The sequence below is a fragment of the Trematomus bernacchii genome, unplaced genomic scaffold (assembly GCF_902827165.1).
Source record: "Trematomus bernacchii unplaced genomic scaffold, fTreBer1.1, whole genome shotgun sequence".
Lineage (NCBI taxonomy): Eukaryota > Metazoa > Chordata > Actinopteri > Perciformes > Nototheniidae > Trematomus > Trematomus bernacchii.
Window position 1 is genome coordinate 12,753,739 of NW_022988050.1, and position 17,251 is coordinate 12,770,989.

Below are 17,251 nucleotides of genomic sequence, written 5' to 3' on the forward strand. Positions count from 1 at the left end.
AACATTGTAAGACAAATGATCAGTCTTTTTTGCATTGATATGATATTCAAGGAATGACATACGTTTTTATGTAATGTCTGATTTGCTAAGACTTTAAATTGCCTATTAGTAAAATACCAAACTACTAAGAGCTGATTAGTGTCACACTGCCATCACTAGCCAGCATCACCAGAGCCAAATGGAGTAACCACAAATATATTATTCCAGACAGCGTCTCTGTTCCTCTTTAGAAGCAGTGTTTACACAGTTCAAACAACGACACCATGGCAGACGACCAGGCCTCGCAATCCTGGACCATCGACAGGGATGACTACGAACTCAATGAGGTGATAGGGAGCGGGGCCGCTGCAGTCGTCCAGGCAGCATAGCCTACTGCAAGAGAAAGGAAACGCATCAACCTGGGGAAGTGTCAAACCAGCATGAATGAGCTCCTGAAAGAGATCCAGGCCATGAGCCAGTGCCACCACCCGAACATTGTGTCTTATTATAGCTCCTTCGTGGTGAAGAATGAGCTGTGGCTGGTGATGAAGCTGCTCAGTGGAGGCTCAGTGTTGGACATCATCAAGCATATCATATCTTGCAGCGAGCACAAGACCGGAGTGTTGGATGAGGCTAGCATCGCCACTATCCTGAAAGAAGTCTTGGAGGGGCTGGAGTACCTTCACAAAAACAGGCAGATTCACCGGGATCTAAAAGCTGGAAACATTCTTCATGGTGACAAAGGCTCTGTTAAAATTGCTGACTTTGGTGTGAGTGCCTTTCTGGCAGCTGGAGGAGACATGACCAGGAACAAGGTCCGGAAGACGTTTGTGGGGACGCCGTGCTGGATGGCCCCCGAGGTCATGGAGCTGGTCCGCGGCTACGACTTCAAAGCCGACATCTGGAGTTTCGGGATAACAGCCATCGAACTGGCCACTGGGGCTGCACCATATCACCAATACCCACCAATGAAGGTGCTGATGCTGACTCTGCAGAACGACCAGTGGCGTAACTATCGACGGTGCAGCCGTTGCAACATGGGCCCCAGAAAAAAAAGGGGTTTTAAATGTTTGGGGCCCCAGTGGCATTGACCGGTTCATGCAGTCTTCAAAGTAACCAAGCAACCTAAATTAATTTGTAATTTGTCTGTCCAATGACCTTGCTCCCTTTCATGTCATGTGATACCTTGCGTGACGAGCGAACCGTTTAATCAAGCTGTACTGTACTGTAGCTAGCAGCAGCAAGTTTGGCAGCATTATAAAAAATGTAATAGCTTGCATTTATAATGTACAGCAAACCAAAGCACAAGAGCGGCGCTCAAAAGAGAAAGGACAAGAGATAACAAGGAGATGTAACAGCTAAACTGACGCATTTTTTTTGTCATACATCGTCCTCGAAATCGAGCGCTAACGTTAGCAATGTTGACGTGCAGCGGCAGCCGGAGGCTAACGATAGCTCACCTGCCTCACCACCATCATTGCCATCTAGCTCCACAAATGAAGCTGTATCCGTGGCCGTGGCTGTGCGACCTTCTTCTCCAGCCAGCCAGGAGGAGAGGCTGGATTTGGCTGTGCCCGGCGGTGGTCCAACAGTTCCCCCAAGGGCCCCAACCGATAGGGGACTCTATGGCGCTATTGAGACCCCCGACGCCAAGATCAATATTTGCACCGGGGCCGATCACAACCTTGTTATGCCACTGAGAACGACCCTCCGTGTCTGGAGACGGGCATCACAGACAAGGAAATGGTGAAAAAGTATGGCAAGTCCTTCCGGAAGATGCTCTCTCTGTGTTTACAGAAAGATCCAGAAAAAAGGCCAACTGCAGCCGAGCTGCTGAAGCATAAATTCTTCACTAAATTCTTCTCAGCTGCACGTGCCCGACTCCACCTGCAGGTGGATCACAGTCTTCATGTCTGACAGGAAGCAGCACCTGAGGCTGGGGAAACACGTCTCTGACCCCCGGACCATCAGCACTGGTTCCCCTCAAGGCCGCGTTCTTTCCCCTCTGCTCTTCTCCCTGTACACCAACAGCTGCACCTCCAGTCACCAGTCTTTCAAGCTCCTGAAGTTCTCAGACGACACCACGCTCATCGGACTCATCTCTCGTGGGGACGAGTCTGCCTACAGGTGGGAGATGGATCATCTGGTGACCTGGTGCAGGGACAACCACCTGGAGCACAACGCTCTCAAGACAGTGGAGATGGTTGTGGACTTTAGGCCACATTTACACGAGAACGAAACGGCTTGTATCTGCATAGTTTCTCTTGCGTATAGCCCTATTATTTACACGAGGCCGTAACAAACGGACCCCACAAACGATAACGGGTCCCAAGGTGGATAGATTTGCAAACGAAACGCTCTGGGGGGTCAAAGGAGTCTGTGTAATCGCCTCTATACGAATATTTCCTGAAAAAATAACGATAGCCCCACCTCTCCCCGCCTCTGCTGCTCACTGCTGTAGCATGGCCAGTAGCTACTGTCAGTAGCTACTGCTAGTGCTACTGCTACTGACCATGCTACAGATGTTAGTACAACATCTACAGCTCGACCATGCTACAGATGTTAGTGCAAAATCTACAGCTCCTCTACCACAACCATCAGCAACAAGTGGACATGGAGAATTAAATTAACTACTACATGTTGCTAAATCCACCGCGGGGCATAAACAGAAGGGTAGCCATGGCAACATTGCTGCGGGGCTGCTCCGGGGTCTTCTTCGCTGCTTTTGGTGTATTTTGTGGCAGAAGTTACAGCGCCACTTACAGTCCCGGCATATGTACTACAGCGTGTCCAGCACTTTCGAGCGGTCTCGTGTGGAAGTACAGCGCCACTTACAGTCCCGGCATATGTACTACAGCGTTTCCAGCGGTCTCGTTTGAACAGACACGTTAAATGAAACGAATGCATGTGAACGGAAGACTTTTTTGAAAGCGCATACTGTGCATAAACGCAAACGTTCCCGTGTAAAAGCAGCCTTAGTAAGAACGCAGCCCCACCCACCCCCATCACTCTGTGTTGCGGCTTTCACACCAGCGCTTTTCCCTTTCTAGCTCCTAGCGAGAGCTTTTCTGGTTCAGCTCCGGTTTCCCTTTTCAGCTCCCGCTCTGTTCACATCGCCCAGAGCTGCCACTGCTGCGTCATGACGTCACAGTTTACGTCGCTGATTTTCTCCCACAACAACAACGGGCCGGGGACTGCGTCGGGTCGATGATCGTGTTGCTTTTAATCATACGAAGCCAGATTAAATTAAATAACGACTTCTCCAACCTTATACTTTTCTCCAGAGTGCCGTGGTTCATTGTTTATTAATGTGTTTCAGCGGCATTTACCGACCGCTGCAGTGCTGGCTGCTCTTCCACGGGAGTTTATTCTCCCGTTAGCTCCGGGTTAGCTCACACGGCTCTAAAGTATTCACTGTCTGACTGTCACACAAGCAGCTGATACATATCCCCAGTTCCCCTTAAGTGAATGTGTGTCAGTCTGAATTGACGCTGTTTGGCATCACAACGCTGTTATGAAAGTTTCTCTGGTATAACATGGGTGATGTTAGCATAGCAACCGAAGCTAAACTGACTACTTGCTAAGCCGTTTTCTACAGGCACATTTTACCGGCGTATTTTTCATTATGATTCTACTTGTGATAGTCGGACATGACAACCTGTACAGCCCATGTATTAATTCCATCCGATAGCTGCTATAATAACAAACAAAACGTCTGCCTGCTCGCCACAATGATCAATAACAGCGAACGGATGGTCAAAGTAACGTTTCCTGCGCGCCTCGACGTAAGAGACGCCGCGTCATAGCTCCGAAGCTCTTGCCTCTGGACCGACAATTTTTTGGAGCTGGAAGTGAACCGCATTCCGGAGCTATGACGCGCCGCCGCTGCGGTGTGAACAGGAAAAACCAGCGCTTTTCCAGCTCCAGCTCCGAGCAGGAGCTGGAAAAGCGCCGGTGTGAAAGTGACTCCCCAGTAACTGCTGTGGAGTCTTTCCGCTTCCTGGGCACCATCATCGCCCAGGACCTCAAATGGGAGCAGAACATCTGCTCATTGGATTTGCGCAGTTCAGCATCAGTTAAGTCAAGATCAGCCATCAACAGCGGACATAAACTAATGGTATTGCACAGCTGCATTGTAGTAAATTCCAAGAAACCACTTCTACCAAAGAGAGGAGGTGGAGGAAGACGATGATGAGGAGACAGGAGTGCGACACTACTGCAGGATGCATGAGGACCACATTGAGAAGGGGCTAAGTTCATTACAGGAATCACACTTGAAACGTTTACAGTGCGCGTATACAGTGAAGGGGAGAAGAGATGCAATCAAGTATATCAACTCCTAATTTCTTCTTCTTTTTTTTGCTTCATACATAAGCACAATACAAACCATCTCCTGCCAGTACTGAAAAAAAAAGCAAAAAAAAAAAGCTGATTACCTTCTACTGGTTTGGGGTTACTTTAAAAGCCTACTTTTTAAAGTTTCTTAGACATCTTTCATAAATAAATAATCTATATTAGTGCTTATGATAAGCATGGAAGAGGGTAGGGGAAAAAAGACCAATAACTTTCTTTAATGTTATATCTTTTCCATCTCTTCTCCAGCAGGGGTCAGTCACTAGGCACAGATCAGTCTCTCTTCACTGTATATTAACAGACAGTAGCACACATTAGAAAGCCTAAATGCTCAGACAGGGTTAATACAGTTTTCATCTTAAGAAACAATCACATTTAGTAGGCTATTCTTTAAGAATCTTTGTATCAGTTAAACAATTTAGCTTTTTATTTCTATTTGTATTTCCCAGCAAAATAGCTGTCATTATAAAATATTTGGACATTATTTTTAAATCGTTTTGTCAACTAATAAATACATTTTTGTATATATTGAGCCTTTTTTCAACCCCAATTGCCCATGAAACAAACAAACAAATACAAGTTTATCTTATCCTTAAAACATTTTGTAACCTATATCATCATAAAAAAACATATTTTATCATGACACATTTGTAAACCCAACGTTTATGTATCAATACTAACTGTGTGTGTGTGTGTGTGTGTGTGTGTGTGTGTGTGTGTGTGTGTGTGTGTGTGTGTGTGTGTGTGTGTGTGTGTGTGTCGGAGGTGGGGGAGGCTGACAGTGTGTGTGTGCATTGGGTAACTGCAGCAGCAGCAGAGTATAGCAGCAGCTCGGTGTTTCGTCGCGCAGAGGACGACTCGGAGGATATTTGTGGACTCCATGAAACAAAAGCAGGTGAGTCGGTCTCTTACTGCTTTTCTTTTCTTTTTACTGTTCCTTTGTTTAGTATGTTTGTTCTACTTTTCCTGCGCACACGGTCTCTGTATGTATCTGTGCTCAGGTGAAGGTGAGTAAAGAGTGCAGTGCTGTTTTCCCTCTCTGCTGCAGTCCGGGGACAGGTGCACATGGGTGGATGTTTACTGCCGTTGTGTGGGTGTAAATACTTAAATCCTTATGTGTGTAAGTAAGTGAACTGTGGAGTGTTTCTGTGTCACTGGCTATACATTATGACGGTCTCAAAGCTTTTTAATCATATTCGCTGACGGCATTTTTCTTAAAGTCGAAGCTATGAAAGAGAATCATACATATGTTGCTTATAGGTGTAGATGACAAGGTAAAAGCATTATACAAAGATAAATTAGTTAGGTTAGTTTGTTGCTAAAGTTCATTATTTTTATTATCAACATTTTCCACTATCGATTAATCGTCTGACAATTTTTCTTAGGCCTACTAATCGATTGATAGTCTAATCTTTAGAAAGTCAGAAAATACAAAATGTCTATGCAAATTCCTCAACGTCCATGGTGACGTCTTTAAATGTCTTGTTTTGTTATTCCTAAACCAAAAGATATTCCATTTACCATAATATAGAAAGCAGCACAACTCTATTTGACCGACTAAAAACTGCATATTCTCACATTTTGTATGAACAATGTCTGTAACAGTGGTTAAATAAAAAATGTTTGGCGCCATTTTCCCTTAGGTTGACTTATTGTTTTGTAAAAAATGACCCTAATTGTTATCAAAATGGTTTGCAATTATTTTTCTTTCAATCAAGTTATCCTTTGCTCAACTAAACATGGCATCTCTAATGTGAATGACTGGGACAGAGCAGTTACTCTGGTCAGATTCTATAAGTTTATAACCTGTTTGAAAAGCTTTTTTAAATTTTTATTAAAACCTAATAAATTAATTAATAATGCTAAATAGTATCAGATATGACCCATTCATATTCTCATTGGCTGCTGTTGAAAAGTGGTGGAAGAATGATCCAGATTCTTTACTTGAATAAAATGAATGATTTGATTACATATGTGAAATTGTAATTTTTGAGATAAATGTGTTGTACAATATTTCCATCACTGCTGTTGAGTCAGTTATAAAGTTAATAATAAAGGAGTCGAGTAATCAGCTATTTCTGTAGAATGTTAATAGGTCATTAATAAATAGTTTTTAGTAATCCATCAATTCTGTAGTAAATATTAATAGGCTGTGTCTTCATGAATAAATTGTGGTTAAGATGTCCTTCAGGTTTTTTTGTTGCAGAAGGTCAGAGGTCACACAATCTCTTCATGTTGAATTAAAGAGCTATCTCAACAACAGCCACGACCCGAAATCCTTAAACCACCCTAATGCAATTATTATCCATCTTTACATATAAAGAGCACCTTGTTAGAAAGTGGTACAGAAGACTGAAGTGGGCTCAGGAGATAACTGTAGAGAGGAGCAGTGTGTTAGTATATGTTCAAGGCTCAAATTAGATTATATAGTATACTGAGCGTGAAGATATCTATTATTTAAGTAAACTTGTAAAGGAGAAGAACTCCAAGGACAAAGTAAATGTCCCCAATGAGTCATTCATGGTATTCCTCTGTATACATGTCCTGTTGAGTCCCAAAACATCATGATTGGTTCTTACTTTTGAGCATGATGGCATAATGTGCGGGTTTTGTTTATCAAATGAACCCAAACAGAGCAACACATCTTACATCTTTATATTTTCAATGTATGAAAAGGCAGATTATATGTGACACAATGATGATTTCATGCTTTTCTGATAAGATTTGTCGAAAGATCTTCCACATCACGTGTGGCCCACAGGGTGAACCCACTCATTCTTCCTTTAATGTGCGAGTAATCCTATTTATGATTCAGCTGTACGCCAACTCCCAATGGTTTCAGTCAAGGGCAGAAAAAAAAGTGAAAGAAGAAACTGCAATGTTTAAGCATACAGAATTCCCCTTTTCAAAATTATTTTCATTCAGTCTTTTTCAAAAATGTTTTTGGCATTTAAAGGGGCATCAGTTGAAAGGAAATACAGGAATAGCTTGTCTGTTTTATCGATCTTTTTGCAGAAATGTCACACTAGGTGTTTATCAAATAATGCTCATATTGGGAAACAGCTTTATCCTACTCTGCACGCTTTTCCATAATCTGTCATGACTTCACTTTAGGATGTTTAATCAAATGTCCCAGCAGATGGGAAACAAACCCTGCTCATGGATCAATAAACAGGAAGTAACTGATAAGTAAAAGGTGCCTCAGACGTCGCCTGCTGTTTTGTTCGATCCCTTTCGCCTCCCATCATGCATGACATATTGGTTTGTGTCACGTTCAAGGCAGATGTGTTTACCTTCCCCTCCTGACGTGTCCATGCTTTCATCAGTGAAGCAACATCACGTTGGCCTTGACAGCTTCTGTAGTGTACAGTGTTGAAACAATGGAGTGTTGGCTTTGTGTTTTTCACGAGGGCAGCAGCTGACACACCAAAGGGCTTCCCACCAGCACGCCCGCCTGTCTTCGTCATCTGCTGACCTACATTTTGACACAGTTTTGGGAGACTGTGGTTATAAGGACAGCAGTCATCAAACACGCCTGAAGTTGGGTTGTTGCTCTGCCTCAGTGATGCCACTAAAGTACATTTATTGAGCTTAAATTAAAAAAATGTGAGTGTGGAGTTAGAAAAAGTGAGCTTAGCAGACCTCAGTAGCCTGCTCCTCTTCTCTGTTTGAGGTTGGTGGCTTCAGGCTACATTAGCAGCACAAACACACCTGTATCTCTGAACCAACTGTCAGTGGCTGAGTTGCATTGTGGGTAATGTAGGTGCTACATTTTGACAAAGTGAATGTGTGAAATAAAGAAGACCATATATCTGGTTCTGCTGCATAGATTTAGATTGATTTTAAAGGCTATATTGAGTATCATAAGTTGTTCCTTTAGCTGCATCTCAAATTCTTCACGTTTGAATACAATTGCAAATATATAATAACTTTCAGTAAATTAAGTATGTTGGTAAGACTCCTCAGTCAGCTTAGTATATGCTGAGAGAAAGAAAAAACTGCAACTACAGTTCCTTACAAATGTAACTTAGTGTGGGGAAAATCAGGCTTTAAATATATTAAGGTTTTCAGTATGAGTTAGGTGACACAGCACAGCAGTGGTTTTGTGAAGCAAAAGCAGTGGGTAAAGCCAGCTTTAATAAAATAGTTCTGGATGAACGTAAGGTGAGAGGATCCCTGCACCATCACTTACTTTTTTTCTTGTCATCGCTCACTTTGTCATCTTATACGTCAGTTTCGAAGCTTAGCACTCAGACTGCTTACAGAGAGGTCATTAACCTCACTGTTCTTTATACTGCGAGTGATTAGCAGCAGCAGCAGTGGAGATTAAACTGGGAATTCTCCAGTGTCACAATCCAGCGGAGCAGAATTCTCAGTGTTGACCCTTTGACAGACTGGCTCAGTGACAGAGCCAGAGAAGGGGGCAGCCAGGCGGAGATTGTGCTGATGGCACGGGGCCTAATCTCTAGATCATCCGTCATGCTGCTCCAGTGTGCAGCCGGTTAATTAAGAGATGGAGTCGTGTGTTGCAATATCACATTACAGGGGCACATAATTTAACTTCCCCAAACTTTTTAAATGGCCTTTTTATGTAACAGCACCTGACTCATTCACTTTGGCTAATTGGTTGTAATCAGAGAGTGATGGTGCATATCAGCAACTGATTTTCTGCTCGTGCTGTCAAGTAGAAAAGAGAGTTCATACACGGTCATTTTGTTTAGCACAACAGATATTAGGGGAGTATGTCTGTGCATCAAAGGCTTGATAATGTACTCATGGCTTAAAAGTAAAACTTTAACCAGATTTACTTAAAGTACTCTATTTGAGTACAATTTTGGGTTGATTTGACTTCCTCTTCCTACTTTTCTAGTTCTACTTTACAACATTTAAAGGGTAACAATGTTCTTTTAACTGAAGTACATCAATGCATTGCTAAATATACTAAAGAAAGCACTGTCTAGTTGGGTCACATTTTCACCAATTGAGACAATTCCCCGCTCACCTTTAGATATCATTTAATTTAAATATCACTTTTAGACCCAAGGAGACAACCTTTTTTTATTTTTTTATGACCACATTAATCATCCTACGACCCTTTAGATTGACTTTGTGTCTCACTGGAGTGGACCCAACCACTAGGTAGGGAACCACAGGAGAAACTAGCCAGCAGAGTAGCCTATAATGTGTCAGCTGCAACAGTAAAATGCTGCTTTCACATTGTTGCATTAATATAAAAAAATTGTATAATATATCAGTCACAGCGGTTCTTTTTCTAAATAATAAGTACTGAGCAACACTTTGCCGATAATACTAATAGGGTTTCTATTTTTACTTGAAATGGAGTATGTTTACCTTGTTGTATCTGCACTTTTACTTAACTAAAGACCCTCAAGACTTCTTCTACAAGTTTAAATATTACTAATAAGTATAGTATTTCCCCCTATGGTGGTCATCTTTTTCTATAAATGTTTGATTTGTTTTACATTGATGTCAACAACAACAACAGCCTCTGGTTTGGTATTCTGTATCATTTCTCCTTTAGAAATACAATCTTTTTTGTATCTTCCTCAGCTGGAGGATAATCAAAGAGTCTGCGTCTGCTTCCTGCTGGGCGTGAAGATACACATTTCTCCAGTCAGATTGTTTGTCTCGAACAAATTGAGTGCGATCGAAGCTGTGCTTGGATCCGGGTCTGTGTGTTAAACATGGGAGACCAGCAATCAGTCCGGCCCCCCCTGCCTCCATTACTGCTGCTCCTGACGCTCCTCGCCAGGCTGTCTCAGCTCTGGGCCTTCCCCTTCAGCCCGTCCCTAGACCTGGATGTCACTCCAAGGACCACCGTCTTCTCCAAAGGTAAGGGGCAAACACTTCCATTTTCGAACCGTGAGACAAGTAGAGATTTGAGGTAAAAGAGATACATGCATTTACCAAGACCAACCTAGACAGTCAAGAGTTGAGGCTGCTATTATACATGTGAACACAAAGACATGAAACACACATTTTTAGATATACGGTGTGATTTACTGTTTTTTGGATATGACGATTCTTGTTACCCCAGAACTTGGAAAATCATCAGATTTGAAGTCTCCTACAGTATCAAAGTAATTCTGTGATAGTTGTATGTACGTTGAAGGCTATATTGCGATATTAAGCTGCTAATACTTATTTTGGCATATGTTAAATGGTGCCAATTGCCACTTAAATTAACCAAGCTTAACTTGTAGCTTACATATACTACAATACTTTCGGTTTACATCCCCCAAAGCATGATGGGAAATTAACTTGCAAAACATGGCAATCCCCCAGAAGATAGCTAAGACTCGGAATAATAATAGGACTGACAAAGTACATTGTTGTTACAATGAGGAGCAGAGGGGGTAAGACTGTTCTAGATGCATCTTGCCGACACACGTGCACCAGCCTACTGAACACTCACCTCACTGTCCTTATTTGATTCTGCTCCCCCCCCCCTCCTGGTTAAATAAGTGGCACAGTTTTTAGAAGTTGGCCCTGAAGACAGCTCCTTCCTGCTCAGAGTTATTAATCGCCTCTCTCAAGTCCTGTCCTAGATCACACGGCTCAGCAAACACTTCTAATGAAACAATAGACATAAAGCCCTCATAAAAGAAGACCTGAGCACGGTAGACCTGATTGGTGTCCATGCAGAAAATCCTGCTGAGTTGGTGTATTTTGGCACAGAGGGGGGCGTTTACACTCATCATCATCAGCAGCTTCCTCCTTCTACCTTCCCTTCTTTCTCTTGCCACCAGCTCACCTTTCCCCTCCCCACCTTCTTTTTTCTCGCCTCTCATCACTGCGGCAGAGGCTGCAGCTGCAGAGAGAAGGGAACTCCGGCACTGGTAGAATGATGGGACGGCTCTTACCTCCACCCCTCTCCTCTCCTCTCCTCTCCTCCTCACCCCTCTGAGGAGGAGTATTATTAGAGGATGGGTGGAGTGAGCAGGACCTCAGCTCTATTGCCAGCATATAGCTCTCGGGTGCAATGTCATAAGAGCTGATAAGAGTGTTGCAATGTGAGATGATGCTTTGCAGATTGGAGGATTTGCTGCTTGACATTGTGAATCACAATCAACCAGAGAGATGGGAATATAACAGACACTTTTGCTATTCTGTTGTGCCTTTTTTTGTCAAATGCAACCTGATAGGAGTCCTACAGAAATGAATGTATGGGTTTCTGGAGAAAGAGAAAATCGGGTGAATATTCCTCCAAGTTTTGCTTCACAATGAATCGATTTGTTGTGCTGAAGAGAATGTTTTGATTGGTTAGCTGGCCAGCTCTGTTGTGATAGGCTAAGGGGCGGGACATCTCTAACCAATCACGTGCAATGTGTTGAAGCGCTAGCCATTAAAAGCGCGTGTGTTACATAGTGATGTCGCTATGTTACTAAAGCACACAAAGGAGTGCAATGGAGGCGTTTCAGGCAGGGGGGGAGTGTGTGGTAGAGAAACTCCTTCTGGCGTCAACTTGGGATTTAAGCCTTGGCAGACCATTTACATGCACACAAAACAGTCTAGCACACTACAGGAATGTGATAACCCCAAAAAGCACAATAGTGCCCCTTTTTAAAAGCGAGTGTTGTGAAGCAACCAACTGGAGCTGTGAGCTGGTAACTAATATCAGTACTGTTGTTTATAAAAAGGACACGGTTGATTAACTCTGAAACGCTCATTACATTGTACAGCTTCATTCATTAAGCGTTACTAAATAGGTTTTTAAGTGCATCATGGACAGAACTCATTGTGTTCTCCTCCTCCCAACTGTCATGCCCCCTGGCTATTTATTTACACATCTCCGCCTCTTGGACTATAAATCATACATACTCTGTGGGCTCTTTTCTGTGCCGCAGCCAGAGGCACTCTCTCAACGCAGATTTGATTTTTCTCTCTGCCCTCATAGAAAGTTGTCCTTGACCTACTTTCCTATCATCAGGGGAGTGCATGTGAGAGTGCAGGGTGTGCACGTGTGTCAGCAAGTGTTTCGTCAGTCTCCGTCCGTGTGTGTGTGTGTGTGTGTGTGTGTGTGTGTGTGTGTGTGTGTGTGTGTGTGTGTGTGTGTGTGTGTGTGTGTGTGTGTGTGTGTGTGTGTGTGTGTGTGTGTGTGGTGTGTGTGTGTGTGTGTGTGTGTGTGTGTGTGTGTGTGTGTGTGTGTGTGTGTGTGTGTGTGTGTGTGTGTGTGTGTGTGTGTGTGTGTGCGTGCGTGTTTTGGGGCAGGCATGTAGTCACATCATGTAAAGTCTGCAGCCGATGTCACTTTCCCCGTGGTGACACATGTCATTGGGGAGGAGGGGGTTGGAGAGTGGCGAGCTCCACCTCTTAAAGATAAGATGTGTCAGCCTGGATGTGCAGGACTGTATATGGAAATTGGATGGGTGTTGTGGGTGGGTGTCACTACCTATGGGAGACTCTGTGGGAGGATTTATTATATGTTTCTCCGTTGTAGGCTGAGGGGGCGCTCATTAATTTACAGTATGCTTTTCAGATGGTCTGTGTGAGTGGGAGTACAAGGACATGATGCATCAGAGGGAGATTATAAAGAAGGAAAATGACATTATGCACTCTCGTATATGCCTCGGAAAACCCCTTATAGAAGGAATGTGAAGAAAGAAGCCTGCATAGTGTAATAACCTTGTAGAGGTTATATCTCACAGATAAACTGATTTTCAGTAGTGGGGGTTGCAAGTATTTTCATCCATTACGTAAAGCTGCAGTATTCAATATTTTTATATTTGCAATGATTCAAATGGCTATAATGTGAAAGGGGTTGGCGTAGTGATGAGCCAGACCCCGCAGCTCCGCTCAGCTCTATGGTGCGTTTAAGGATCTTTCAGCTCATTGATTTGGTTTTAGGACCTGCAACTCTACTGTTTGGAATCAGTCTCATCCTTCTCATAAACCTAATTTTCAGCCGTAGCAGACAGCTCTTCTCTGCAAAAACAATCTCTGATAAACCCACTTTCACTATCAGCACCAAACAGTATTGACAAATAGTGTGCCAAGCTGGTGAGCATGGTGGACCATTAAAGCTTTAGAGACAGATGTTTGTCTTCGGAGCTGGAACCCAAAACACAAACATAACCAAACATGACCAAAGTAATGCTAATGTTTGCTTAAACGTTACCCAAATCAACTTTATAAGGTGAAAATCTATGGTGAAAAGATGTCATAGAAAAAAAAAATTCTCAACCTATGGTCACGCAAATCAAAAGACAGTGATATTTAATTCAGAGAATTATTTGTTATTTGTAAGAGAGTTTGAGTAGAAACCTGCACTTTAAAATGTAACTGTATTTTGTCTATTGGTGCCTTTTGTGTTGAGTTCAATGCTCACTCTTTTAAATGAAATAATTGTTTTGCACTGAAAGCAGCAGAAGGGCATAACTGAGTACACTTAGTATCTGTTTATTTATCAAAGTAATATCATTTTTGTGACGTTCAACATTATCACATATTGATTTTAGTGCATCTCATTAATGTACTCTCATCATTGTGGCCATTCTGACTGTGGGTTATGCTAACTTCACTCCTCCATTGTAGAAATTCAAACATGAGAAATGTTTGTGAGGCAAGCAGCCTAAAGCTTTCAAAATGAGCAAATGGACACACAGAAATGAGCCCCAATGATAAGCCTCTGTAGAACTAGAGACTAACCATCTGACTAAGTTAGCTAACCTAACAACTAAATGTCAATAGTTACTTTCCACAATGCAAACATATTCTTGGCACGCTCTGTGTCTTTTATGTAGTGTAGTTGTGTGGAAAATGTGTAGGATCTTTCTTAATAACAAAGAGATTAAAAGGTATATCCAGTTATGTGCAATCTTTAATAGGCGAATTTGACGACTCAATTTAGATTGTGTTGTGAGGCAGTGTTGCTGTTTTTCTCCCAGAGGTGAGATGAATGCTTGACTGTGTTCTGAACCCTGCTGTCTGCCCATGGGGTTTCCTGCTCTCCCAGCCTCTGCCACCAGACCTGAAGTAATGGAGCAGTGAAATATTGATGCACTGTAAGTTGTCTGTTGCTACTATGACAAGCTGAGAAGGCAAGGTCCTGGGTTGCTCATGGTTAGCATTATAATTGTGGTGGTATACTAAGAAACAGCTTGATGCTTTTATGCCGACAAAAAGTTGCTCTTCTAATTGCAGCCTCATTATTTAATGGAACAGCCTGAGCAGCTGCATCTGTTTTGAACACATCGATGATTTGCTCACATCACCAGCTTGGGCAAGGCTGCTTTGACTGAAGTTGTTAAATCTCTGTGTGAAAACGATGTTTAACATTAGTTTATATTCCTTTTTATTTTTTTGCTCGGTGGTGACAATGAATGTTTTGGACGCCATCCACTAAAACCTCCATGATGCTTTGATCTTATACCCTCCCGGTTTAGTGTAATGTGCGAATCAGACAAGATCTTACTGGTGACACACTGATAACATCTATAGAGAGACCTGAAAAAACACAGGGTCTGTTTGTGAGTTGTATGTGGGGTTGGCTTTCTTTTCTAAAAAGATGAAAGTCTTGGCTGTGTTTCATCTCATTCTCATTCTCCCTGGTTGAGCAAAGTCCTGAATTTTTTTTTTAGATCTGACACAAACTCTGAATAAGAAAGGTATTGTGTTTGCGTCTTGTGGGACGTGCAGTAAACATAAAGTTACAACTTCAACGTGATGCATCTCTCTGACACTGGCTGACATCTTTGTTCATGTAAAGCTTAGTTCACATAAATAAGTTCCTGTTTTCCTTCAAATTATGTAGAAAATTCTCATTGTAAACGGATTGCTCACCCAAATTGCTAAATAAATATGTTTGCATTTAGCTTTAGTGGTATGTCAAATGGGTCTGTTGCCCATTTGACATACCAAAAACACATTGTGAAAGACATAATTTCAAAACCTTTCCAAACTTGACAGTCTGACCCAGTCCGAATATAGCAGCGAATGATTTGACCTGATCCAGAAAGGAGTCGACCCAAATAGAAAATAGAGAACAATCTTTCCCGCGGTTCATAGTTCACAGTCTGTGCTGTTGTTTGACTCCAGACGGAGAGACCTGTGAACCACTGTGAACAGCTTTCAATGGATCCACCTTCTGCTTTAAAAGCTGTTGGCAGTTAGTACTGTGGATTATGCAACGTAACAGGGTTGTAGATGGAGAGAAATGTTGCAGAAGAATTTTTCCAACTTAATTTTCTTAGATCTCGGCAGGAATGTCAGATTGAAATCATCAATGCTTGTATCTTATTTTACATATTGCCTTTGATAAAGTTATCATACAACACATACAGGTGTACAACTCAAACAATTCATTCACATACATCACTTTAAAGGGGCCCTTTTTGGGTTTTGCCTCCCCTGTAGTGTGTTTTTGTGCATGTAAATGGTCTGCAAAGGCTAAAATCAAACTTCCCTCCAGAGGGAGTTTCTCTCCCCCACACGACCCCCCCAGTGCCTGAAACACCTCGATTGTATTCCCTTGTTTACTTCTGTACAGGGGCGCCGTAAGGGGGTGAAAAGTTAGGACGATTCTAAGTGCCCGTGACTGACAGGGGCCCAAACAATTTTAGAACATTAAGAAAAAAATGTTTAAGTAACCAATGTGATATCCTGCTTCTGTATCATAGGGTTAGAGGATCATTTCAATTCAAATCATAGGTATATACAACACCATATCAAATAAAATAAGTTCAGAGTGCTTTATTTAAAAACTAAAACAGAAAAGAAATGAGAAAAAATAAAAATAAAGCATACCAACAGTATTTGTATCATTGGTAAACTGACCAAAAAACACACTTAAAAAATACATGGCTTCTATATTATCAAGTAGTTATTGGCAATTGTATAAGCATGATAATATATTTGAATGCAGAACCTTATGACTATATAATAATTGAAGGAATAATGGCGGAAAAAAACACTCTGCTTTGCAATCTTTGCCTCCTATTCTCGTATATCAGGGTACGCAGTTGTGCATTATTGCTTACATAACACTTGGTCATGTTCTGGTAAAGATGCTTATATAATGTGGACACAGTTGATGACAACTGACAGTTCTGACACTGTCCGAAGAAGTTAAGTCAGCTTTTCCTTCCAGCATTTGTTCCCAAATCTTTTTAGTAAGCACGTGCGTGTTTGTGCGTCTCACATGGTCTCCAGTGTGTCTAGTGATCATTGAGTCACACAGGAAGTCACACACACTGATGGTATGACTGCTGTAGACACACACATAAACACACTCTGGATTGACTATCATCTCACACATGGAGGATTACAAATATGTCTGAGCATGAGGGCGCACATTCTGGACGCGCCACCTGCGACGGCTCAGTGTTAAGACACACACTTTGGCAAACACACAACACACACACTCCTCAGATCTTCTGAGTCACTGACGGAAATGTCTTCACTCTTTTTAAGAAGCCAGATGATGGGTGATATAAGTGTGAAAAGAGTACGTATGTCTGTGTTACCATTAAAATATCTGACAGATGTTGTCGTTTTGACCTCTTCGCCTCATCGAAAAATCGATGTACTCTGAACACACACACACACACACACACACACACACACACACACACACACACACACACACACACACACACACACACACACACACACACACACACACACACACACACACACACACACACACACACACTCAAGCATACAGTTTGACAACAGTAAATAGAAACCAGCCAGCCTGAGATGCTTCTGGCACACCTCAGTGCTCTGTTGACTTTCATCATTGATTTTGCAGCAGAGCATTGTGTTTGTGTGTGTGTGTGGTTACCAAACAGTGCCTTCAGGGAATAGTAATTCACATTATATCCATGGACATCCTTATGCTGATAAATCGGTGTGTTCGATATGGTCATGTTATATCTATAAATCTGTATTTATGCAT

The 17,251-nt window shown here is 42.2% G+C and overlaps 1 protein-coding gene and 1 pseudogene across 1 annotated transcript in view; both read left to right on the forward strand.

The window, feature by feature from the left end:
- Window positions 1-222: 222 nt before the first annotated feature.
- Window positions 223-9,471, forward strand: LOC117473458 (annotated as a pseudogene).
- The window catches only part of sema4gb (sema domain, immunoglobulin domain (Ig), transmembrane domain (TM) and short cytoplasmic domain, (semaphorin) 4Gb), a 37,153-nt gene continuing 25,064 nt past the window's right edge, over window positions 5,163-17,251 (forward strand). Inside the window, exons 1-2 of the mRNA XM_034119692.1 lie at window positions 5,163-5,227; window positions 9,904-10,185. Coding sequence (XP_033975583.1) covers window positions 10,038-10,185 — 148 coding nt within the window. The 5' untranslated portion in view covers window positions 5,163-5,227; window positions 9,904-10,037. The remainder of the gene's footprint in view (window positions 5,228-9,903; window positions 10,186-17,251) is intronic.